The sequence below is a fragment of the Phodopus roborovskii genome, unplaced genomic scaffold (assembly GCF_943737965.1).
Source record: "Phodopus roborovskii unplaced genomic scaffold, PHOROB, whole genome shotgun sequence".
In the NCBI taxonomy this organism is placed as follows: Eukaryota; Metazoa; Chordata; class Mammalia; order Rodentia; family Cricetidae; genus Phodopus; species Phodopus roborovskii.
In genome coordinates, this window is record NW_026126433.1 from 47481244 (window position 1) to 47506677 (window position 25434).

Genomic DNA, 25434 nt, shown 5'->3' on the forward strand with positions numbered 1-25434 from the left:
ACCCAGTTGGTCTTTTTACCTTGTAGACAGTGTCCTTTGGGGCACAAAAACTTTTAACTTCAGTGAAGGATGGTTTCCTTTCTATTGACAGCATCCATTTCTTTTATTTTCTTTTTCTAGTTAGTTAGATTTTTACATATCTGAGTACAGATACCCATGTAGGCCAGAAGACCATACTATGAGAAAAGGATTCAAGGTCAAATTCTGAAGACCTTCAGTAGAGCAGCAAAAAAGTGGGAGTATTGGCACCAATGAAATGCTTCAGATGGGATGATCATCTAGTGTATTGAATGCTGACAGATTTTTTTTTTTAATTCTGGGACCAGTAAGGTTGGTCAGCAGGTAAAGTTTCTTGCTACCAAGCCTGAATGACCTGAGTTCAATCCCTGGAACCCAGGTTGAGGAAGGACAGAACTGACTCCCTCAAATCACCCTGTGACCTCCACATGTGGGCCATGGCAATATGTACCTCTTACCCACAACAAAAACACAAATAAATATTAAAAACTTAGTTTTCAGGATCTCTGTAATCTTCATTCACATAGAATTCTGATAGCGCAAAAATGTTTTCAATGTGTTGGAACCTTTATTATGGCTTATATTAATTTATAGGCTGTATTAAGTATTGTATTGCTGAACTATACCCTTATTCTGTGACATTTATAATTCATAAAATTCTTATGGGGAGGAAGCTAGATGGTTAAAAGAAACAAAAATAAATCTTGAAAGTATGGTGAATGTATAAGAATAAACACTATCTTAACTAAAAGAAAAAAATTAACACATCATTAAATATAAGAAAGTACTTCCAAATATCTTGGGCTATGGAAGCAAGAAAAGAAAAACTTTATCTGTTTTTTTTTTTTTTTTTTTTTTTTCAGAATTCCAGAATACTAACCAAGTTGTTGAACACCCTGGGACAGCACCCTTACATTCATACAACAGTGAAGAGAAGAGTGTATGTCCCAGATGCCTTAAGTCAGGAAGGGTATTTAATTTTTAATTCATCTTTAATTTAAAATCATAATTTTTAAAAGAGATTTGAAAACATTAGTGGACTTTTATAAAATGTATCCGACATGTAATTTCCAAAAAAAGAGAAGAAGAAGAAAATTGTGTTAATTCCACCTGATGATCAATTCAGAAATACCAGTCAGATTCTTGGATGATAATGCACTGTTTGTTTAAAAACCTAACTCTCAATCTAAAAGCCTCTTTAGGGGTGACCATGTCCCTAAATGTAGCCATGAAAGTGGGCTACAGCAGTGTGATGGAAGTAACAGTCGCTGTCTACCCCCAGTGCTCATCAACACAGCCTTCCTCCACCACAGCCGTCCTCCAATCCACAAATTCTAACCAGAAAGTCAGCATCTGTTAACTAAGGAAGGTAGATCAACACAAGGTATAGACAGGCTTTTTTAACCCCCTGAGCACCCAGGCACAGGCAAAGCACTTGTAACTAAGGGTTATAGATACTGTCTTCAACAAAGAAACAGAGATGTCCTCATAGAGATGAACCTAGGCTGCTGTATAGCACAATGCCTGACTCAAGCCTGCAGGAGAGGGAGTAGGGAGTGCTTTCCTGAAAGTTAAGTGACCAGCCAAATCAGGGAGTCTTCATAGTGTAGGTGGAGGGTGATGTATATAAGAGCCTTTAAACTGGGACTTGAGAGAACAGACAAATTTCAAGAGATGCAGAAAACTGCAATGAATAGATAGTAAGAAGTGCCACTCAGATCTTCAAAGGAATAAGCCAGAACTCAGTTTGTCATGCTTTTATAACACTTGGGAGCTGGGAAGGTAGGAGAAGCCATTCATATAAAACCAAGCTGAAGACCTTTTTAGCAGAAGGAGTATGTGTTGTTCTTTTGATACAACTATGAAACACAAACAAGAGACTCAGCACCCACGTGGAGTTTATTGGTAGGGAGGAAAGGAAGGAACAAGAAGAGAAAGAAGGAGCAAGAGAGAGTGGGCCCTCTTGGCATACTTGCTTTAAAAAGGGAAACTTGCACATGCATAACTGAGTCCCCTGCGCAACTGAGTCCCCTGCGCAGCCAGGTAAGGTGTGAGCAGCCAGGTAATGTGATGATATGGCCATGAGTGTCCAGCCCATAATCAGGGAGTGGGTTCAGCAGTCTGCTGGGTTCCAACAGTTATAGTTATAATAACATGTTCCTTTCCTGTGTCTGTTTGTTGGTTTTTGCTTTATTTTGTTTTTCAAGACAGGGTTTCTTTGTGTAGCCTTGGCTGTCCTAGAACTCACTATGTAGACCAGGCAGAGCCCTCTAACTCACAGAGATCCACCAGCCTCTGCCTCCCAAGTGCTGGGATTTAAAGGTATGCACCACCACTGCCTAGCCCTTTCCTATTTTTAACAAGCTTTGTTGAACAATAACTTACATGCCATAAAATCCACTGTTTTAAACTGTGGTTCACACTGATTCACAGTGTAGGGTACATTCACAATTGTCCACCCAGTGCCACTATTATACAAACACGACACATGGTTTACTCTAAAGTTGATAAGAAGCTGCTGTGTATAATGCTCCTGGGAGCATCTGGGAGCAGATTTTCAGTTGTTTCTCTATGATAAATATAAAGGAGTGGGATTTCTGAGTCATATGGTGTTTTCCACATTTGATTTTTGAAGAATGGCTAAACTACATAGTTCTAAAGTCACCGCACCATTCATATCTTCCTCGGCAGTACATAAAGTTTCCTACATCCATCACATAATGTCTGTTATTGGCTGCTTTATATGCTAATGGCCACAGAAGGATTCATTGACACACTTAATAAGTGTGGTATAGTTAACTAAAGAGGTAAGGAGGAAAAGATGTGCCTTCATCTGCCACACAAGAAAGCAGTAAGTGATGTGCAAAACTGTATGTTAAGAAAGAGGGAGATGGGGTGGTTTATTTGGAGTTAGAAAGACACACTGCAGAAGAAAGAACAGCAAGTCAAGATTATTTTCCTCTTTCAGAGTGAAGAATAAAAAATGGAGCCATAGCAGCCTGTGTTGATAAAAGCTTAGAATTTTTAAAATGCATAAACTATGCAAGATGAATTATAAGGAGAGATCATCTTTCTTCTTTCTTTTCTTCTCTTTTTTATTTTTCTCACCTTAGAACCTGGGACATTCATTTGCCAATGTCCTCGGATGATTTAATGAAAGAGATTAGAGGAAACAAAGTGGCTTTCCAAGACTGCTTCATTTCAAATCTCATGATCCTGATGACACCTCCTATGACCACCATACCCGAGACCAGAGGAGACTTACCACTCACTCTGCCAGCTGGCAGTCCTTTGCTGTCTACCTGGAGTTCCTGCATCCCTACATTTACTGTCCTGGTCACTGACCATGAAACCTTCCAATCAAATGATTCTTTCCATACCTGGACCAGAATAAGAGTCCCCCCAGGTATCCTGAGTGATGCTGAAAGGCACAGTGTGACTGATGTGGCCTTATTCAATAGTGGAATTATGTTTCTAATAAATGGTGCTATTTACCTAAAAACTGCAAAAACATTTAAAAAACTGGACTCAAGTAAAGGTCTTCCTAAAACCAAAATTATTGGCATTACAAGAAGAAGATGGTGTCAGGTCAGATATTTATTTAAGGTTAGTAACAAATGATACATGTGAGTATGTGTGTTATCAACATACTTTTAGATATATTGCTATAATGTTTGTTCAGTAACATACCAGGAGCTCTACTAAGCAGAATTTTGCATGGTTATTGTTTCTCCAAGACAAGTACTAAACCCACTTACCTTCTAAGATCATACAAGATTCAGCATGTTCAAACTCATATGGGTCTATAGACAGTTATTTTATTTAAAGATGTGAACAGCTGTGTTTCTCAGATTCAGTAAAGATGCATACCCAACAGTAAAGAAAAAAAAAAAATCAGTCTTGTATGCTATCATGCAGAGCAATGCAGTCATACTGTGGGAACAAAAAATTCCCTGAATATGTTCCCCCAAGACCCTGTACTATCAAAGGTTAATCAAATTACCACAATATCTGGATAATAGATATCAAAGCATTCTCACTACAAAACATAAATATTGCACAAAAATGTAAATGTTCTTTTAACTACATTGTTGAGCTCCTAAAGAAATATGGTATAGCAAAATCAAGTACATGAGTTAAATGTTAAAATGTATGAAATAACCAAGCTGACCAGGAAGGATATAGGTTTGAATGGTATATGACTATAGTTCCAGTTGCCTTGAATCCTGGAGAGTAGAGGTGGGATATTCCTGGTAGCAAAGATGGGGTGGGGCTTTGTTACAACACTTTCTACTTAGGTCCTGAATACTCTAATACCCACCTCATAAACACTTGTAAAACACCTTATAAATCCACAACACAGAACCCAGCAAGCTGCTCTCCACCTTGGGGCAGCCCACTCCACTCTCTCTTTGGGGTTCTCTGTTTAACTTTACCAACTACACTGATGCTTTAGGAATGAGCCTCCACTTAACCTATATCTTGACTGAATTCATTCTTTCAAGAAGACAGGAATCAAGAGACATACCACCACTTCTATCCCTACCTCTAACCCCCAACCTTCCCAAAACCATCGCTACAATAAGAGAAATTCCAGAAGGGAAAAAAAAAAAAAAAAACTATTCTAACAGACTGGCTCAGAGGAAGATGCAAATTCCAATGTTAAGCTATCCTAAGGGCTGACCTCCAACAGTCAGAGTTCAGATGCCAGGAGTCACAACATTGTAGGACCTTATGACTGTGTCTTTGTGGTTATACCCAAATCCTTTGCATGGTCTCATATTTTATTTCTAAATAATCAATAAATCTCATAACACACTGTCAATATTACACTTTAAGTAGCGTGGTGTCATGGACACAAATAGATACAGGTGTAAAATGATAAAAATCAAAACAAAGATTTTTACTGTTGTTTTCTTGTTTCATGGGATATTTGGGCTTGTTTGTTTGTTTGTTTGTTTGTTATTGAGACAAGGTCTCACTATGTAGCCCAGACTGGCCTCAAACTCAAAATCTGCCTCCCTCAATCTTAACTTCTGGGATTACAGGTATATACCACCATGCTGGGCAAAAGTGATAAATAAGTAAGCAAGGATAGGCTGGTGTATTTAAAAGTGTGAAGAAAAATATTATTTATTCTTTCTACTGCTAGAAATATAAGAAAAAAATTAATGGAATTATTTATTTTCTTGATATATAATATGACATTTTTTATAATGGACTTCAGTGCCTAAAGTGTTATTTTCTAAAATATGACCAAAAACCCTCGGTACTTATTTCCTTTCCATTTTATTATTTTTGGTGCTGGGGATGGAACCTAGGGTCTTGGCATCCATCCGTGCTGCCTAGAGCCGCCCTCCCAGCCTCTACTCTTCACTGTCAAGTATAGGAAAAAGTAGAAGATAGAAATGGCTAGACCACTCTCTATCACTGAAGATTTTTCTATTTGTTTTTTTCCTTTTCTAGTCTAAAAAAAGAAAAAGCATGTTGGCAATATGGACAAAAAGTGAATTTTACCTTGGATATTCTGCGTTTAGATTTTTGAAAGTAATAGATAGTTCAATGCTCAGAGTGGCTCTAAAGCTTGGCCCGACAGTCACCGTGGCGATAGAAAGTGTTGAATACACATGGCACCCTCTGGAACTTGCCCTGATAGTGTACTACTGCTCTTCCTGCACCACCACTAAAAGAGTTCGCATGCTGCTGTATAACGAAGATTCAGGAAACTGGGCATTCCAGGACTTCCAACTAGAGTTGCCCATAGACAGAAACTTAGTCTCACATTTTCTTTACTCAGCATTGCCGGATTTAATCCTATGGGATGCCCACATGGTTTACTATTATTACAAAAACTTCACTGTTACTGGAATTATAAGAACAGACACCGGAGAGTCAAATCTGTCAAAGTTATCACATGGCAGCAAAATCCACAACGTCGTCATAGGTGAGGAATTCTCAACCCTGCTAAAAGTATTCTGGGTTCTGTTACATTGGTGGTGGAGAGATTATAAATGTTCCGCTATGTGGTGCTTTTGATGGCTACTGGTATATATTTAGCATCTAAAGCTTAATAGATTTTAAATTTGACCAGTGAGTGTTGAACCATGATCCTATTTGGCAGAATGACAGACTCAAAACGTTCTTTTCACTCGGTTGGCAGATCCTAAGGAAGTAGTGTATATATTTGTCAGAGTAAGAGGTGTTGTACTGATTTTGTTTTCTTTTGTCTTTCAAGACAGCCTTGGCTGTCCTGGAACTCACTTTATAGACCAGGCTGGCCTCGAACTCTCAGAGATCTGCCTGCCTCTGGAAGTGTTATACTGTTTAATGTTCCTAAGCTTCACACAACTAAGTACCTTGAGGTGTAGCTCCACGCCACAATCCTTCAAGCTAGCTAGGAGCCAGAAATCAAGGCACCAGTAGAACCTGTTTCTTTGCAACTTTGCAACCTGGCACTGGGAGATGGGGTGGTGTTTGCCTTTGATTCCTGGGGAGGGGGTGGTGTCGGTTGTTTTTGTTCTTTGGGTTTTTTGGTTTTGTTTTGTTGTTGTTTTGCCTTTACTTGTCTCTCTCACACACACATCAATCCAGTCTCTCCTCCTGTTAACATACTGTGTTCTTCACGTATGTCTGTTTTCATGTGGCTACCTTTTTAAAAAATATAATCTGGATAAGGAGTCCTTAAGGAGCTGACTCCTTATCCAAGTTATATCTTTTAAAAAGGTGTTCAGATCCCCAGGACTAAGTACAATAGCACAGTATTTATAATCTCAGCACACCCATAGGAAATGAGAGGCTGGGAGCAAAGACTCTTGGCCAGCAGCCTAGTTTACAACTGGTGTAGAGACTCTGCCTCAGACAAGGTATAAAGGAAACTTCTGACAGGTGAAGGTTGTCTTCTGACTTTTCTTACACACACACACACACATACACACACATACCATAATCAGCCATAGTGGATTAGGGGCTAACTACATCTGACTATATTTTTAAAAATCACATTCTGAAGTGCTTGGTCCTGGGAATTAAAACTTCAACTTCTTTTTTGGATGTATATGATTCAACCAATAAATCAATGTAGGTTTGTGTATTTTATTTTGTTTTTCCTCCAGAACTGAGAATGTAACTCAAGGCCTTGAGCTTGCCAGAAAAGTGCTCTACCACTGACTGAGCTAAATCCCCAAACCCCAATGTAGGTTTATATAGATCTATATGCTACTCCACAAACAAGCCATTCAAGATATTGAAGCCTCATCCTCCAATCATATGGGTAAATGGATTTACATGTCAAAATTCGCAATCACTCTTTCTTGACACCATGTTAGCCTTTACCTCACAGCATTTCAATTTTCTTCCCTCATGTATTTCAAGAAAGTGTTGTCTAGCATCACCCTCTTTCCTCCTCTCTTCACTCTCTGCTTTGGATCCTTGCTTAGCAGACTTTCAACTTGTCAGCCCTGTTAACTCAGAGGTCAGTGTTCAGTCACCTTGAATGATCTGCCAGTAGCATTTGAAACAATTTAGCATAATCGTTAAGCCTTTCCTTAAAATGCCTTTTTCACTTGGTTTCTAAGGAACCTCTTCTCCCACCCCTAACCTCAACCCTCTTTCTCCTGCATCACCAGCTTCTGCCCCTCAGCCGGTTTTTGTTGTTGTTGTTAATCCTCAATATCATAACTTCAGAATAGCCAAACATCCCCGATGGTGTTTTATTGACTTCTGAGCTCTGTTGATCCTTGCATTTGCCCTTCAACCAGGATCCACAGCCTGATCTCACTGTTCCTATTTCCAGCCGCTTTCCTGGCACATTTATGTGGATGAGCAGCAGATATTCCAAAATCTCACATGTCCATGATATTTATATTGAAAGGTGCCTAAGGAGATTTGTAAAATGTCTGTCTGTGAGAGCATTTCCAGAGAGGACAGACTAAGGGGGGAAGGGGGAGGGGAGGGAGCCTGCCCTGAATGCCATTACACAATCCCATAGGCTGGAGTCCTGAAAGAAAGAACAGAGGTAAGAGAAGAAAGCCAGCCAGTGCAGGCATTTCTCTGCTGCCTGTCTGCCTGCCATGAGCAGTCTTCCCTTGCATACACTCTTGCTGGCATGATGTTGAGCATCTACTCAGTCCCAAAGTAAGAAGAGTCAGCTCAATAGAAACTCAACCCTCAACCAGTAAGCCAAAAACAAATCATTCCTAAACTGTTTCTTTCAATAATAAGAATGTGACTGACCAAACCAAAGTAAACAAAAATGGTACCGGATGGATACAGTCATTGCTGTAGACAGACTTGACAGTAAGTAGTTCTCAAGCCTCCAAGACTAATTTGTAGGAATTATTTGGAAGAATTTGAACACACAGGATAAAGAAGCCCTAGAATGTTACATGCAAGGCTTAAGATTTATTTTTATTTTGTTTTAATTATGTATATGTGTGAGTGTGTCTGGTGGAATTATGAGCTCATGAGTGCAGGTGCCAGAGATGATCCTCTGGAGCTGGAATTACAGGCAACTGTGAGTTTCTTATGCCATGCATGCTGGGAACAGAATTTAGGTCTTCTGGAACAGCAGGACACTCTCAACTGCTGAGCCATCTGTCTTTCCAGCTCTGTACACCAAGCTCAGTGGGCCAGTTCTGGTGAGGGCTCAATAGACCAGACTATCATTAGAAATGTGCAACAAAGATGGGGCTAAAGACTCCTTGGGAATCTGGTGAGAAGACATCCATCATGTAGTCATCAACTTATTCTGCTTGTGTCCAGAGACTACCCATATCCAGAAACTGAGTTTTAGGGAAAAAAGTGAATTAATCTTGGGAAGGGAATGTCAAAGCAGCCTATGTCACAGGTTTTTCTAGCTGCTTTAATGAGGCTCATTGAGAACCAGGGGCAAAAATAATGGAAGCACTGGTTGTTGGAACAGAAAGGTCCATGGAAATTAGCAGCTGAGGAAGGCCTGCTTTCTGAAGAGACTGCCACCATTAACTAGAAGCCGTGTGTTTTGTCTTTGGGACAATAGGACAAGTTACCTTGGGAACCAGTTTTACCTCACCCAGTGCATACTCAAAGGTACCACAGAATAGAATCATTTGAGAGATGTTTCCTTTTGAAAAGAGAGCCTTCAGGGTTCCCTGCTGGCATAGAAGACCTCAGAAGTTGTTCCCCAAGATTCAGTTCACTATGCACTCAGTCACATAAGCACTCAGAGACCAGTGTGGCTGTGACTCAAGGGAGCCTGGCCACCCCTGAAATTGGCAACAGACCTTGGCTTCATCCACTTGATGCCAGTTTTTTAGGCATGCACACTGCAAGAGCTAATGGGGTCATGGGTGCTTCCATCCAAATTCCAAAAGAAAGCCTGTGAGGCCAGGCAGTGTGCCATCCTTGTCACCCCAACAGGCAGTCCCTGACAGTCCCTGAGGTGAAGCCTGGCCATCATTGGAGAAGCCAGGGGATGATGGGAGAGGTCTCTCTATATGCTGTAAATATGTTTCTCTTATTGGCTGATGAATGAAGTTGTCTCAACCAATGGACAGGCAGGATGTAGCCAGGGAGGAAGTATAGGCAAGGCTCCCAGACTAGGAGAACTCAGGGGAGAGGAAGGTGGAGAGAAGCCACCCGAGAGACACCATGTAGCTAGCTACCAGGAAGATAGGATACTGGGCATTCTCCAGTAAGCCAAGACCACGTGGAAATACTTAGATGAATAGGAATGGGTTAATAATTAAGAGATAGCTAGCCAAATAAGAAGCCTGAGCCATTGGCCAGTTTATAATCAATATAAGCCTCTGTGTATTTATTTGGGACTAAAGGGCTGCAGGACCTGGTGGGACAAAACCTCCATCTACAGGGTATTGCAGCTTTCAGAATGTAGAATATCTTTTCACTTGGTTGGCAGTCAAGGACAGGATCATAAAGGGAGTGACACTCCTAGAGAGTATGAAAAAAAACCTCTGCTTTCATACAGTGTCAGATAGTTACCAATGATAAAAGGAATGTGTGTGAATCTTATTTTATTACATATAGTTGCTTATACAAATAAAGCCTGTCTGAAGATCAGAGGGTGGAGCTTGCCACTAGCTAACCACAGAAGTCTGTACAGACAGACAGGAAGTGAGATGTCTGGGCACAGACAAGAAGTGAGTTGGCTGGGCAGACAGAGGAAATAAGCGGGAAGAAACAGGATCTCACTCTCTTTGATGCTGGGAAGCTAATGAAATAAAGGTGGCTTTGGCTTGCTCCTTCTCTCTGACCTCTCAGCATTTTCCTCTATATCTGACTCTGGTTTTTTATTATTTAAACCAATTAAGAACTCCATTTACATATAGTTCTTACACAGGATAATTAAGCCTAGTCTGTGCTTATTGGCCATTCTGTGCATTTTCTACTCATCCTATTAGATGTCCTATATGAGGTATATGTCAGTGAGGTTTATATTGACAGTATGAGATAGTCATATATCTCTGGTCTATCTCTCTGTCACTTAGCACCATTGCCAAATGTGTCCCCCACTCTCCCATCCTCTTGGTTTTCCACCTCTGCTAATCACCATTCTACCCTGCTCAAGTCAGTTTTAGAGGCTTATAACACATTTTGGAAAGCCCATCATCTAGACTTATTGGCTCATGACTCCCACCTGAACACTCACATTTCTCCTGTGCTTGCGGATATATGTTATTTGTCATCTTAATTTGGTTGAGACCCCTCCTCTCCCTTGTTGCAAAACATTGTTACTATTTGTTTTTGGTTTTGGTTTTTGTTTTGTTTTTGCTCTTTTCCCCTTTTGAAAAGAACTCAATTTTATTTATCAAAGTGTCTCCCTTTATTTAGTTCCTTCCTTTCAACCTTTTGTCATGAACAGTCCTTCACTCCCACTCCTGTATAACTTCCATGGCCTGCCTCTGCTTAAGTGACGTGATTAGCTAATTTATTCTTACCCTTCTTTGTCTTCACTGAACACTATAAATGAGGACCGAGTAAAGCACTTGCATTAGGACCTGAGTTCATAACTCCAGAACCCATCAGAAATAGAAGTACATATCTGTAATCTCAATGTCTGTATGGCAAGATAGAGGTAAAGACAGGAATAGCCAGTAACGAACAATAAAAGTTAAAATATCTCAAGCAAAGTAGAAGGTGAGAATGAACACCTACGGTTGTCCTAAAGCAGCCTCTTTTCCTGGTGGTTTTATTCATTGGGGAGGGGGGAATGTGTGCTTATGGAGGTCAGAGGACAACTTGCAGAAGCTGGTTCTCTCCTTCCATCATGTGGATTTTCAGGACCAAACTCAGGTCATCCGGCTTGGTGGTAGGAGCAGTAACCCACTAAGCCATTTCTCCAGCCCATGTACTGTTTTGTTAGGAGAGGTTTTTACTTGGATGCAGATTTTTACTACATGTATCCTATAATTGCTTAATCATTCACCAAAAAGATCTATGTGTCATTCCCCACCCCAATATTTCTTCCCTTCCACTTTTTGATCCACTGCATACATCTCTGATTATGAAATTTGATTAGTCTATTATTTATGGTAATTTTTGAATTAGTGGTTTACTCTGCTTGCAAATGTAAGATACATTGGGCATCATGCATCCCTGCATCCACACATCCACCTCCCTGCTTCTAACCAGTCTATGAGAGTTGCCTGAGACCTGTCCAGTTTTAGGCAAAGTACCCTTTTAAGGTGAGAAAGCTGGTCCTTTCTCTACTCAATAAGCAAGCATTCTCCTCCTAGGATGACCCACACACATAGGCTGAATGCTTTAAACAAGACACATAAATGTCCTCACATTTCTGCCAGTCCAAGATCAAGACACTATCAGGAATGAATTCCAGTGAGCCGACAGTCTCCTACTCACTGTCCTCATAAGAACTTGTGTGTGTGTGTGTGTGTGTAGAGGGAGGGAGAGAGCTCTCCGAAGGGTGTGTTCCTCTTCTTTCAATGATGCCAGTCCCACTAAGTCCTATGCTTATGACCTCATTTAACTAGAATTACTTCCTTAAAAGGCTCTATTCGCCAGTGTAGTTACAGTAGAGATGAAGGCTCCAGGATATGAATTTGAAGAAAACACATATCTGCCAGGAATACCATCCTCCCTGAGAGCCTGTTCTTGCCATATTCATACTCTTTACTTAAAACACTTAGTATATTATATGATATATAAAAGAGGCATAGTGACTATGAAGAGAATTAAGGAGTCTTCAAATGAGTGCAAAAGTTCATGTTTGTTCACTTTAATTTTTTCAAGATATGTAGTCATTATACTAGAAATTATTTTTATTAAGTATACTTCAATAAAAACATGATTTATGATTTCTTAAAATAACACAAATAACAAAATAACACTGGGCCAGTGAGAGGGTTCAGCAGGCAAAAGTGTTTGATGCCAAGCCTGACAATCTGAGTTTGGTCCCCACAAACAAGGTAGAAAGAGAGAACCAAACTTCACAGATTGTCCTCTGATTTCCAAATGTGAGTTATAGCATACGCATGTACACAAATGCATGCATACACACACACACACATACACACACACACACACACACACACACACATAAATATTAAACAATTAAATAACAAACATTTTTCTCTCTCTTTTGCAGATCGTTTTGGGAGTATTTTGGTAAAAATGGAAAATAATGAAATGTTCTTTTTCAAGGCTGACATTACAGATGCAATTAAGCTACATGTATGGGCAAACAGTACAGTAAAGTCAGCACTTTTCTTTAACAAATCTTCTAAAGTATATATTGTATATTTTAGTGAAAAATTCTTGGTACAGCCACAGGAATACCCCTTATATCTGGAGCTACAAAGTGTAATTCACAAAACCAAAGACAAATGCCCATATATGGCATTTCAACACAATATTCTTAGTGATTTTTATTTTATGGACAAAGGAGAAAGCCTGACAATTTGGACTCAAATAGTTTACCCAGAAAATATAGGTCTCTATATTATTGTAGAACACTATGGCCCAAGTGTATTAACCTGGACGCAAGAGATCTCCTATGAGATTGCCTCTGGATTCTCTACTAAAAGTGTGGTAAGTTAGTATTTTTTATTTCTGTATCTGGTTTGAATAAATATAAAAACATTAGCTTCTTTTTCTTTGAGAGAGAGAAGTGGGGGCATCTCACTAGACAGGGAGGCTGGTCTAGTTGACTAGTGAGCCCGAGGGGGCCAGATCCACCTGTCTCTGCACACCTGTAAGAAATTATCTAGATTAGGTTAGCTCCTGGGCATGCTTTTCTTGAATAGGTTAATTGAAATGCAAAGCCTAAATTGTGTGTGGCATCTGGGCTTGAGCCCAGATGTAAGCAAGTCAGAAGGGAACCTTTTGCTTCTGCCCACTTGCCTTTGCTTTCACTGATGAGTTTACCTAGCGGGTTTCTTCTGCTGCCACCACTGTTATTGGTGATATCAGAATCCATATTCTTTGTCCTTCCAACATGGAATGAAAACCAGCAGCTCTCCAGGAAACCCTCAGGCTTTCAGCACCACACTGGGGCTGCTGAGACAGCCAGCCTCCTAGATGAAGCAGCTATCGGCCTATGGGCCTCTCTAGCACAAGGACAGCCACTGCTGGACCATCTAGACCATATCATCTAAGGCAATTAAAAAAAAAAAAACTTTAAAAGTAGCTGCCAGGCTGTTACTGCTGCAGGGTCTTGAGTACAGTCATTGTTGGACTACCCAGCCTACATCATGTAAGTCAATCTAATAAATCTGTTGTTCCTCTGCAAGGGTTTACTACTTGAGGAAATAGACAAACAAGCTGTGTTACACTGCAGAGGGGTATGCACACAAGCATGTGCACAGTGAATGCAACCACCTTTCCAAATCATCTACTATAATATATATATGTACATATATATACATATGTATATACATGGGATATTTTATTGTATATTGTGTTTTATAGCATGCAATATTATTAACATATGACATGTTATCATATGCTATTACATAATGTAATGTATTAAACATTAAAATACATTAATTATCAATATGCAATAATACAATACAGGAAATGTGGGAGGCTGAAATTACAGAAGAGCATTTTCACAAGGCAGGTGAACATTTTAAAAAACAGAACAAAGCGTTCTGGAAAATATTCTGTGTGCAAAGATTTGTGAGAGTTCAGAGAAGAGCATCAGATGGCAAAATTACATCATGGTCTTCTCAGCTCAGGGAATAAGGGATCAGTAAAAACAAGAGTGCTGAGGTGACAGAAACTAAATGATGGGAGAGAGAAGTATAAAGATGAAGATTTGAAATTAAAACGGGCTAGGGAGATGAGCCAATCAGTAAAATGCTTGCCCTGTAAGCACAGGACATGAGTTTGATCCCCACAACCCACATTTGGTAGCATAAGCTTTAAACCCCAGCCTATTGTTCTTAGAGACAGACAGGTCCCTACCCACAGCTCACCACAAGTCAGCCCGGCCTATTTGATAAACTACATATCAGTGACAGCCCCTGCCTCAAGAGGGTGGGACAGTTTGGAGAGATGGCTCAGTGGTAGAGATCCCAGGTACCATTCCTGACACCCTTATGATAACTCACAACCATCTAAAACTCCAGTTCCAGGAGGTCTGATGCTCTTGTCTGTCTCTGAGAGCACTGTATGCATGCATGCATACATACATGCAGGTAAATACACAAAAATAAAATCTAAAAAGAAATTTTTTTTTAAAGAATATGAATGGTACCTGAGGAACAACACCTAAGGTTGTTCTCTGGCTTCAACAAGGAACACATGACTGCGTTCACGTGTGTGTGTGTGTGTGTGTGTGTGTGTGCATGCACGCGTGTGCACACACACACACACACACTCACACAGAGGAGAGTAAAAAAATGTAACAAAGTAAAATAATGTATACATGATTGAGGTTTTATAAAAGAAGAATTTAAAAGAAATTAAAAGTAATGGCTGAGCTTGTAAAGTCATTTGTCACCAAGCCTGGTGATCTGAGTTTGAGTCCCCAGAACCTATATGGTAGGAAAGAACCAACTCCTTCAAGTTGTCCTCTGACCTTTACCTATATGCTGTGACATATAGGTATGCATACCCCTATACATATCACACACACTAAATACATAAATAAGTCTGAAGTATATTGTTTCTCTTATTTAAATATTTACATATCTAAAAGTATACAATGTGTCTTTGAGAAACTTGGTTTCAGTGATAAACACTGTACCCTGTTCTCAGCATCTAGATGTACAACCTAAATGACACTAATTTGAGGCCCCATTCCCACCTTTTCTGCTCTACAGAATCTTTTCAATTTTCTCTTTCAGTTAACAACATTTTCTCAGACAACAAGTTATGAATCAGTAGATGATTACTTCCAGCTACAGTAAGTATGACTTTTAAATATATTACTGAGTCCCTGATGTGTAAGTTTTATTTCATTTAAATGAATTCATGCCCTTTCAGCTGTCCAAATTTCAAGTTCTTTTGCATGTCTAGGTATTTTGCTTTTAAAATGCAAGTACTCTTTGTAATTCAATGGGAAGTGAGCTGAAGGTTCTCCTTCACACTGCCAAAGATGACAAAAGATTGTCATATCTTAGCTTGCTTTGCAACTGTCATGAAACACCTGAAGCAATGAAGCTCCAAGAAGAAAGGAGTTATTTTGAAGTTCTGGGTTCATGCCTCAGGCTGGCTCCATTGTTTCTGAAACTATGGCCAGGCAGTAGCATCAGAGCAAGACCAGGTGATGGATCCCATGAGCCAGGTGACAAGGAGGAAGAAATCAGGGTCAACAGTCCCCTTCAAGGACATCACCCCCTTAAGGTCCACCATCACCTGATGGTACTGATCTGGGGACCATGCCACATGTGAGCCTTAAAGACATTCTTATCCAGACCAAAACAGCTACTTGTTAATTCAACAATTTTCATGTTTTATCATTAATTCCCAACTCAAAGTCTCTACATGGTCTCCTTAATCAAAAGGAAGAAGTCTTCATATCAGAGAAAGTCTTTAACTGTAAATAGAAAGACTGAGCCCTGGCATATCAGAACCTATCTCCAGTGGAAAAAAGACAAATGCCAATTAATTATAAATTAGATAATCCCAAGTGCTGATGAGTGTTGTTAATAAAATAGGGGGCCTGCCACATAAGCATGAAGACCTGATTTGGATCTCTTGTACCCACATAAAAGCTAGGCATGGTGTCACATATCTGAAACCCCAGCACTGGGGGGCAAGGAGATGTGGGATGATCAGAGTCTAGACTAATCAGTGAGGTCCTGGTTCAGTAAGAGAGCTTATTTCAAAAACTAAGGTGGACAGGACAGTGATCAAGAAAGACATATGATGTCAACCTATGGCCCCTACAAGCACATACATGAGTACACATATATATGTACATGCAGAGGTACACACACATAGCACAAAAAAAAAAAAAAAAAAAAAAAGAAAGAAAGAAATGACAAATGGCAGATCAGTGACTTAGGAAGAGATGGAAGAAAGTGCTCCTTGTACATACTAGTCAGAAGAAGCACTGTCACCCTGTCCCCCATCCTCTGCCTTTCCTCTCTGGCTTTGAGGGATGGCTAATCTCAGCTGTCAGTTGATGAGATCTAGATTTATCTGGGAGATGGTCTCTGAACATGCCCATGGGGGATAATCATGATTAGATTAGCTGAGGCAAGAAGACCAGACCATTGTGAGTGGGACCATTACCTGGTGTGATGGCTAGTTTTATGGCAACTTGACACAAGCTAGAGTCATCTGAAAGGAGGCAACCTCAACTGAGAAAATGCCTTTTTTAATTTGTAATGGAGGAAGGCCCAGCCCACATGGATGGTGCCATCCCTGGGCATGGTCCTGAGTTCTATTTAAAAAAAAAAATGCTAAGCAAGCCACGAGGAGCAAGTCAGTAAGCAGCACCCCTCCTTGGTCTCTGCATCAGTTTCTTGCCCTATTTGAGTTCCTGTCCTGGCTTCCTTTGTTGAAGAACTATGATATGGAAGTGTAAGTCAAATAAATCCGTTTCTTTGGTCATGGTGTTTTAGCACAGCAATAGTGATCCTAAGACACCTGGGATATAAAGCAGAAAAAGTACACCACACACAAGCATTTACCCATTTCTATTCCCTGACTGTGGAAGTAATGTGACAGTCTGCTGTTCCAACTTCTTGCTGCCTTGACTTCCTCATCAAGATAAACTATGAACTGTGAACTCACGTTGACTCACTCTCCTTCCCTTAAGTGGTCCTTGTCAGGGCACTTTATCATAGCAACACAACAAAAATAACTAATACAACTGCCAATGGTATAGGTTCCCTTTGATATTTTTGTTTATATGGATATTTACTGAGAACTTATATTGTAGACCAAATGTGCTATTTCTGTTTGTTTTTGAAACATCTATTTTGCCCAAACACAAAGGCATTATATCTGACCTTTCTTTGAGTTCAAATCAAATCAGTTATGCAACTTAATGAGATTAGGAGGTGATTTGCTCTTTGTCATTTCAAAGTTGTTGCCAGTGGGGTGGGAATTCCACAGAGCAAAAGGAAGAGCGTGTTCAGGAGAAAGCAGGTCAAGGCATCAGGTGCAGAACCTCAGTATAGAAACACTGAGCATGTTTCTCAGTGGGGATGAGACCTACACAAAATGCTGATGATGCTCACTTCTGTTTCCTGCTGTGCCAACAACCATCTGGTTAATGCATGGGATCCAAAGGAGCAGGGAGGGGCCAGGTGTGAGGTAGAGTACTGGAGCTGCCATAGACATCACCATAGTGAAGAGTTTGCCTTCCCAGAAGTAGCCACCATCCAGGCCTCTTCAGCTCCTCACAGGGTTTGACCCCATGTGTAATAGGACTTCACAATTGCTCTACATGAAAACACATTCCTGTCTGTCTCCTACAATAACCTGTGTGGATTGTTTTTCCTAGGGAAAAGAACATGGGTCTCATGCTTATTCAATTCCGACCTAGTGAATTTTCAAAAACATGTCCAATAGCCAAACAGGTGGGTGACATGGTTTGGAGATCAATTGCTTTTCCTTCAGAAATATATAGCCAGGGACTGGAAGGTGCATCAGTGGAAAACTCACTTGCCACATAAGCTTTAGGACCTGAATTTAGATCTTCAGAACTCAGGTAAATTGTGTGGCGGGTATGGCAGTCCACCTGTAATTCCAGCACTTGGATGGTGGAGTCAGGGAATTCCCAGAGCAAGCCAGCTGGGTAGATGAGTCATGTCAGTGAGCTCTGAGTTCAATAGAGAGACTCTGTCTCAAAGAATAAGGTGGAGAGCAATTGGAGGATGACTCCTGATGATACCAATCTAAAGCCTCCACACATAAGTATACGCACGCACATGCATATTCACCTACACCCATATGTACTTACACATAGATGGGCACACACAAGCACAACACACACATATACACGTGCTAAAAAACATATAACTAGCAAACTATGTATTGCCTTCATATGTCCTCTCCCCTCTACTTCTCATGTGCAATGTTTCATGGGGAAGATAGCCATCCTTTGTTTTGGAAACACAAGATACAATTTCTGCTTTCTATGAATCTCTCATCTAGAATGGGATTGTATAAATGTATACAAACAGATAACATTAGTAGTCTTTGAAGGGCTGAAGGTAAACAGTGTAAAGAAAAATTGAAATTAATGGATACAATGCAATTGGGCAGCATTTGTCAAAGAAATCTGCCAGACATACCCATTGATCGTGCATTTTAATCATACAGAGGGACTCATTTGTTTTTTCAGAGGAACTTACTATATCCCATTATACTTCTGGTTTTCAGTCTGTGTACTTGGTAATGGGTGTTATAAAGTGCCCTCCCTAAAGGGAAATACACCCCATGTAAGGCAACACAGTGCATACCACCCACCACACCTGACCCATAGTCACCAACTGCACCCCTCACTCACCTGCATCCTGCAATGGGAGTACAAAACTGCAATCTTGGCTAAGTCTGGATTTTTCCTTCAGAGGTTTGGCTCTGACCTTTGTGGATACCTTCTGGAAGCACATGGTTTCTCCTGTCACTCTCTATTCATGAATATACAAATATATTCATGAATATATATAGGCTTCCTCTTTGCCTGACCCTGCCCAGCCTGGCTTTATCTCACCTGAGTTCAGCTATACCACTCACTCACTGGCTTGGTCAAGCTTCTGCTCCCTTTGAAGCCTCCTTGCCCCCACTGTAAAAGGAAACATTGGTCTTATAGGAATGCTGGGAGTGACAAGTGGAATCATTTATGAAAAATATTCAGAAAACAATGCCTGCCACAGAATCATTATCTAATAACACTGGGGGTGAGGGGAAGTTTCGCCTTCTCTTTTATTCCAAGCCAATCCAAATTCAGATCTAACCTTGTAGGCCCCCTGCAGTGTACAATGGCTTATCTCTGAAATCCAGTGGAGTATTATACAACAGCCCTCCTAAGCAACAGGAAAATGTAATGCTGTAGAGACAGGTGGTCTATTAGACAGGGAAGTCAAAACCTGTGAACCAACTACAGAGTATTCTGTCAGGCACAGGATCCCTTCTTTGCACTCTGGACCCATGCTCATGAATTATTAAGTAAGTCATTGGCCTCCTGGGAAAATAGTCCAGGGACAGACAGTGCCAACTCTGCCCTTTTCTCCATCTGATGATGGCAGGCTCTTGTTAAAACTGCCAGACCAAATGGGCTACAGTGAGCCATTTGGATTAAAGCATGCCATCTTTGTCATTTGGTCTCATTGCCTGAAGCAAATACAACTGTCATCTCCAACAAGGCAGCAGATCACCTTTCAACCATGCACTAGGGGTTGAACATGCAGAAGTGTAGGCTAGCCCCCTGGTGTCCCTGTTAATTCTTTGGGAGAAGAATTACCCCATGAAGGGATGACAGCTCTAATATGCTGCCAATCAGCACATCAGTGACAATGGCTGTAAGAATTCCCATGTGGGATCCTTTGTTCTATAAGCTGGGCCTGCTGCTAAGGGAATGCTCAGTGGCTAAGAGTTTAGTTCCCAGGATTTAGCTTCTAGCATCCAAATGGGCTGGTTCACAACTGATTGCAACTCCAGTTCCAGGGGATCCCATCTTCTCTTCTGGCCTCTATGAGCACCTGAATATATGTGGTGCACACACAAACAAGCAGGCAAATACACAGATACATAAAATAAAATTTGCTGGGCCTGACCCTGAGCTGAGGCAGGAACAGTCCTGTCCTGTCTCTGAACTAGAGAAATGTGTTCCCTTAGTCTCTGGATCAGATTGTCTCCAAGCAGATGTCCAGAAGGCCACGTGCCTAACCTGCAGCTATAGTTTCCTTAGAAAGCAGGCTTCCTCTGCTGTAGCTCCTTTTCCAGGTCGACCTGCAGGACAACTATTTATAATCCTAGCTATAGTTGCTGGTTCAGGTGCTTGTGATTTTTGACAGCACAGATCAGGATGAGAATGGGGTATTACAAATGAACACCAGTTGTTCTGAGGATAGAGTTGAGAAGTACAGCCACCCTTTGATGGGCTGCTTAATACACAGAAAGGGCAGGGGTGTGCTTCTGGGTGTATTTTGAAGGAAAGAAAAGATAGAATGATCATAGGTAATAAGAGATGCAAGTCTGGGAAAATAAAGCACATCCTGTGTGTGAGATCAGATGGTTAAGCAAAGGGATTCCAAGAACTTTCCCCTGCTGAGCAGGCCCCTGGCAAGAGGCCAGAAAGGCCATGGCTTACAAGGCAGGGGAGAGAGAACTAGGCCCTTGGCTCTGACAGAAACATGGTTAGTTCTACAAAGTTGAAAGCAGTTACCTGCTATTTTTTTTTTCCCTCTCTTTTTAATCTATGTAACCCTGGATGCCTTCTTAAGCCTTCTTTTAAGGTGGATACAGTAGTTGCTTTAGTCCTACCTAAGCTGTGTGTACTTTTTAAGCTTTGGCCAAGAGTTTTTCTTAATTGTAGAAATTTGATTAAATTAACCTTCAAATGTTAAATGCAATACATCTGGCTACCAGGTATGAAAAGCAAAATGAAACAAAAAGACTCTTTTATTTTTTTGAACATAGTCATCATTCTACCATGCCCTTCCTGGAAAAGCAGTTGATCTTTTCAACAGTGGAGGGATTCAGGGGCAAAAAACAATATATTTCTCTAATCAGGGTCAATGTAACAAGACCCTATATCCAAAATAATGGGGAAATATATATATATATATATATATATATATATATATATATATATATATCTTATGCATGCATCACATCAGACTGCAACAGATTTTTGTATATATGTATATATCTGTGGTGTATATGCATGTGTACATGTGTGTACACACCTGTTCGTGTGTTCACAACTATGGAGGCCCAAGGTTGATTAATGTCAGATGTCACCCTCGATGCATTCTACCTTCCATATTGAGATCTGGTCTCTCTTGCAGTGGAGTTAGGGTGTTTAGAACAAATATCCATAGGCCTAGCATATAGCCTATCAGTAGTTGGCCTGTTACTCCTTTGAACATAGACTAGCACTGTGTAAACCGGAACCAGCAAAGCAAGAAAAACCACTGCATACAAGGCTACTCAATTTCCTGACAAATTACTGCTTGAATTGAGTACATTATAGATGGCTGCTGGCAGAGTCTACAGCGCCAGCTGCAAGCATGGAGTTGATAGTGTTGCTGAAGTGGGAATAGAAGTTGAGATCCACTGGGTCTCACCTCCAAGATATCTCATTAGGTATATGCAAACACTCTAAAATCTGATCCACTTCTGGTGCCACAAGTTACAGATAAGGGATACTCAGTCTGTGTTTCTAATCTAAAATATAATTGTGTTTGGCTCTAAAGCTAGCTCAGGTCATGTGAGTCAGAGTTGCTGAATTCACTTTGTAAATTACTTCATTTTTAGGTATTTGAAATTGCTGTTGGATGTGATGCAAATAAATACATTCAAGTTAAAGGGTAAGTATATCACTTCCATTTGCTGGGTCTTACTCTCTAAGTTTTAAAACAAATGGTGCATGGAGTGGTAATCATGGGTTGAAAACACCAGCGTCTAACTAGCAAGCTCATGATGAAATCTAAAGTTGAACTAGAATTAGTATCCAACTTCAGATGGTTTGAATACTTTATTTTATGTGTATGAGTATTTTGCCTGCATATATGTCTGTGCATTACATGCATGTCTGGTGCTCTAAGAGTCCAGAAGAGGGCATCCTAAAACTAGACCAGGCCAACCTGGTCTACAAAGTAAGTTTCAGGACAGGCTCTATGTCTCAAAAGACCAAAAGAAAAAAAATATCCCAAGACACTAGGAGAGTTTAATAATAACTACTGAAGGCAACATGTTAATAAATCAATGCTCAGTACAGTCAAATGAATGGCAAATCCCTTCTCAGGTTCCCAACTGCCTACCGTATCACATCAAGTGGTGCACAGCAAGCAATGCTACAGCATGAGCCTGTCTACTCTGGGGGGATCTGAGTCTAACAGTCAAGCAGCTCTGAGAACCACCTGGAGAGCATGCTTAGCTATGGGACCTTTCAGGCTTTTCTCTAGCTCTCCATCAATGGCCTGATGCTCTGAAACCATAAGAAGAATTTGCATATCTTGGGTTCAAGTTGCTGTGAGCAGAAAGCCTATTTAGTTATCAAGGAGCAAGCACAGTCTGGGATCCCAGGCCCCTGACGAGAGCTAGGAAAGGCGTCAGCACAGGAAAACACCTTTTAGGGCCTCATTGAGTTAGAGTTCATGGTGGTCTAGGCATCTAATGTCCATCTAAAAGGCTAGGCTCCTTCCAAATTACACTGAAAACAGCTAGCCAAAATGACTAAATGAATACTATAACATATTAAGGAATTTTTATCATTCATAATCCATGAGAGTCATCTATCTGTGTCCAAGAAAAAATGAAAACTATTCATCTTTAAAATGCGTTTCCATCTGCACACTGACTCTCCAGTCACAAGTAGAAATATTGTTTTAAAAAAAACTTAGCAGGTATGGTGGAACGTGCCTTTAATCATCTCACCTGGTCCCTCCCTAGGGCTCCAGTCCCCACCTGCCCCAAGTCCACCTGTAAAACCTATTCAATCTATTCTATTTCTCCTTCCCAGGGAGAGCCATGCATCCCCTCTAGACATGCCATCTCTATGTCTATGGATTGTAGCTTGGTTAGCATTTATTTAACAGCTAATATCCACTTAGCATATGTGTCTTTCTGGGTCTGGGTTACCTCACTCAGGATGGTTCTTTTCTAGTTCCACCCATTTGCCTGCGAATTTCATGACATTACTTTTTAAAATTGCTGATTAATACTCTATTGGGCAAATGTACCACATTTTCTCTATACACTCTTTGGTTGAGAGACATCTAGTTTGTTTTCAATTTCTGGCTATTATAAATAAAGTCACAATGAACATGGTTGAGCCAGTATCTTTGTGGTAAGATGGGGTGTCCTTTGAGTATATGCCCAAGAGTGGTATAGCTAGGTCTCAATATATGGTTAACTGTGGCCACATGTGGCATAATAGACTTCTTATGCTTATTATTCCTACCTAAATGATCATTATAGTTTTTGAAATTCTCTCCTCCCTTTATTTCTTCTAAATTTTTAGTAAGTATGTACAAAATATGAGGTAAATAAGAAAAGTTTGTGTGGTGATTTTTTTCTTTTTTTTTTTTTTTTTTTTTTTTTTTTTTTTATGATCTAACAAATAAAGGGCAATCCTGTACTCAGATTGCATCTCCAGACTGCCTCTGTCTCTGCCAAACCTCAGACTGCCTGAGCTCCTGTCTCCTCCCACCTTAAATTCTTCTCTGGTGCTGGGATTAAAGGGGTGGGATCCTAAGTGCTGAGATCACCTTTGTGTGAGCTCTGTTTCTCTTTTAGACTGGATCAATTTATCTCAGGGTGGCCTTGAACTAACAGAGACTGGTCTGCCTGTCTACCAAGTGCTGGAATTAAATGTGTACACCATCACTGCCTGGCCTTTATGGCTAATCTTCAAGCAAGCTTTACTTGTTAGATCATAAACAAAATATCACCACAAGTTTGTAGAACTGATTTTTTAATTAGAAATGCAAACAAAGGTAAGGCCACAAACTGATCCCAGAGACTTTAATTTAGTAAATGAATTATGTAACAATCTCCAGTTTTAAAATCACTGGGTTTAATGATGAATTGTTTATGCATGTATTATGTTTTACTTTTGTAGATTTAGTAAATCTGGATGTCAGCGCCGTGATTTTTCTTATGTGATTGACAAGTAAGAAACATTTTTAACATAAGCATATTAATGTACAGCTAATAGTTTATAATCAGCTGGTACTTAGTGGCATGCTTGTATTTAGCTTGACAGTTTCAAATTTTAAAAGAAGCTGTAGATACAACCCTTAACCTTATCTAAAACATGTACAAACACACTTATCATTGTCCTCTCTGGTTTAATTCAATGAACAAAGCAAGTATCATTTAGTCTCAAATCCTACATTGTTCCTTACCATTTAAGGAATACAAGTAAGGGTATGTATTTCCCACCTCACTTTTCTATATGATTGTATAATAACCTAGTTAGAATTTACAGATGTCTCTTAAGTTCACAGAGAAAGATTCCATTATAGGAACAAATTGAAATTAGGGATTACTGTGTGTTTTAAAATATACTTTTAGAACCTAGAGAGATGGTTCAGTGAATAAAGTCCCCCAAACCCGTGGAATTCTAGGCACAGTCATATCGATCATAAATCCCAGGGCACCTACAGTAAGACTGGGAAAGGAAACAAGAGACTCTTGCAGACTAGCTAAATGGTCATACTCAGTGGCAAACAGCAAAAATACCATAACAAGCAACGTAGAAAGTATGGGCCAACAGAAGAGGTTGTCCTTTGACCTCTGTATGCATGCCATAGTATATATGTGCCTGCATTTATACAAATGTGTATACATACACACACATCAAACATGTACAACAAATAAGTTAATTAATTAAAATACACATTTAAGGATGTGCATGTGGTTCAAGTGGTAGAGTACCTGCCAGGCATGACAAAACACACACATGTATAAGACATGAGGGCACACATCTATACCAAATCACAGCATTTGCAAGGTGGAGACAAGAGGATCAATGAGTTTGAAGACAGCCTGAGAATTATGATATCTTGTCTTTAAAAACAAAATATGTTGTTTCTGACTCGTTCATTTAGTAATTGTAGTGATTTTAATGAGAATGTCCAACATAGGCTCATATATTAGAATACTTAGTCATCACTGAGTGGAACTGTTTGGGAAGGAATAAGAAATGTGGCCTTGTTGGAGGAAGTGTGTCACTGGGAACAAAGCCTAGCCTCTCTCTCTCTCTCTCTCTCTCTCTCTCTCTCTCTCTCTCTCTCTCTCTCTCTCTCTCTCTCTCTCTCTCTCTCCTGC

General features: G+C 40.2%; 1 protein-coding gene across 1 annotated transcript in view; it reads left to right on the plus strand.

Annotated features, from left to right (window-relative positions):
* The window catches only part of Catspere (catsper channel auxiliary subunit epsilon), a 92633-nt gene that overhangs the window by 43415 nt on the left and 23784 nt on the right, over nt 1–25434 (plus strand). The window contains exons 8-15 of the mRNA XM_051185776.1: nt 882–988; nt 3132–3624; nt 5485–5962; nt 12620–13062; nt 15324–15382; nt 17936–18011; nt 21916–21968; nt 24224–24274. Of these exons, the coding sequence (XP_051041733.1) occupies nt 882–988; nt 3132–3624; nt 5485–5962; nt 12620–13062; nt 15324–15382; nt 17936–18011; nt 21916–21968; nt 24224–24274 (1760 nt within the window). The remainder of the gene's footprint in view (nt 1–881; nt 989–3131; nt 3625–5484; nt 5963–12619; nt 13063–15323; nt 15383–17935; nt 18012–21915; nt 21969–24223; nt 24275–25434) is intronic.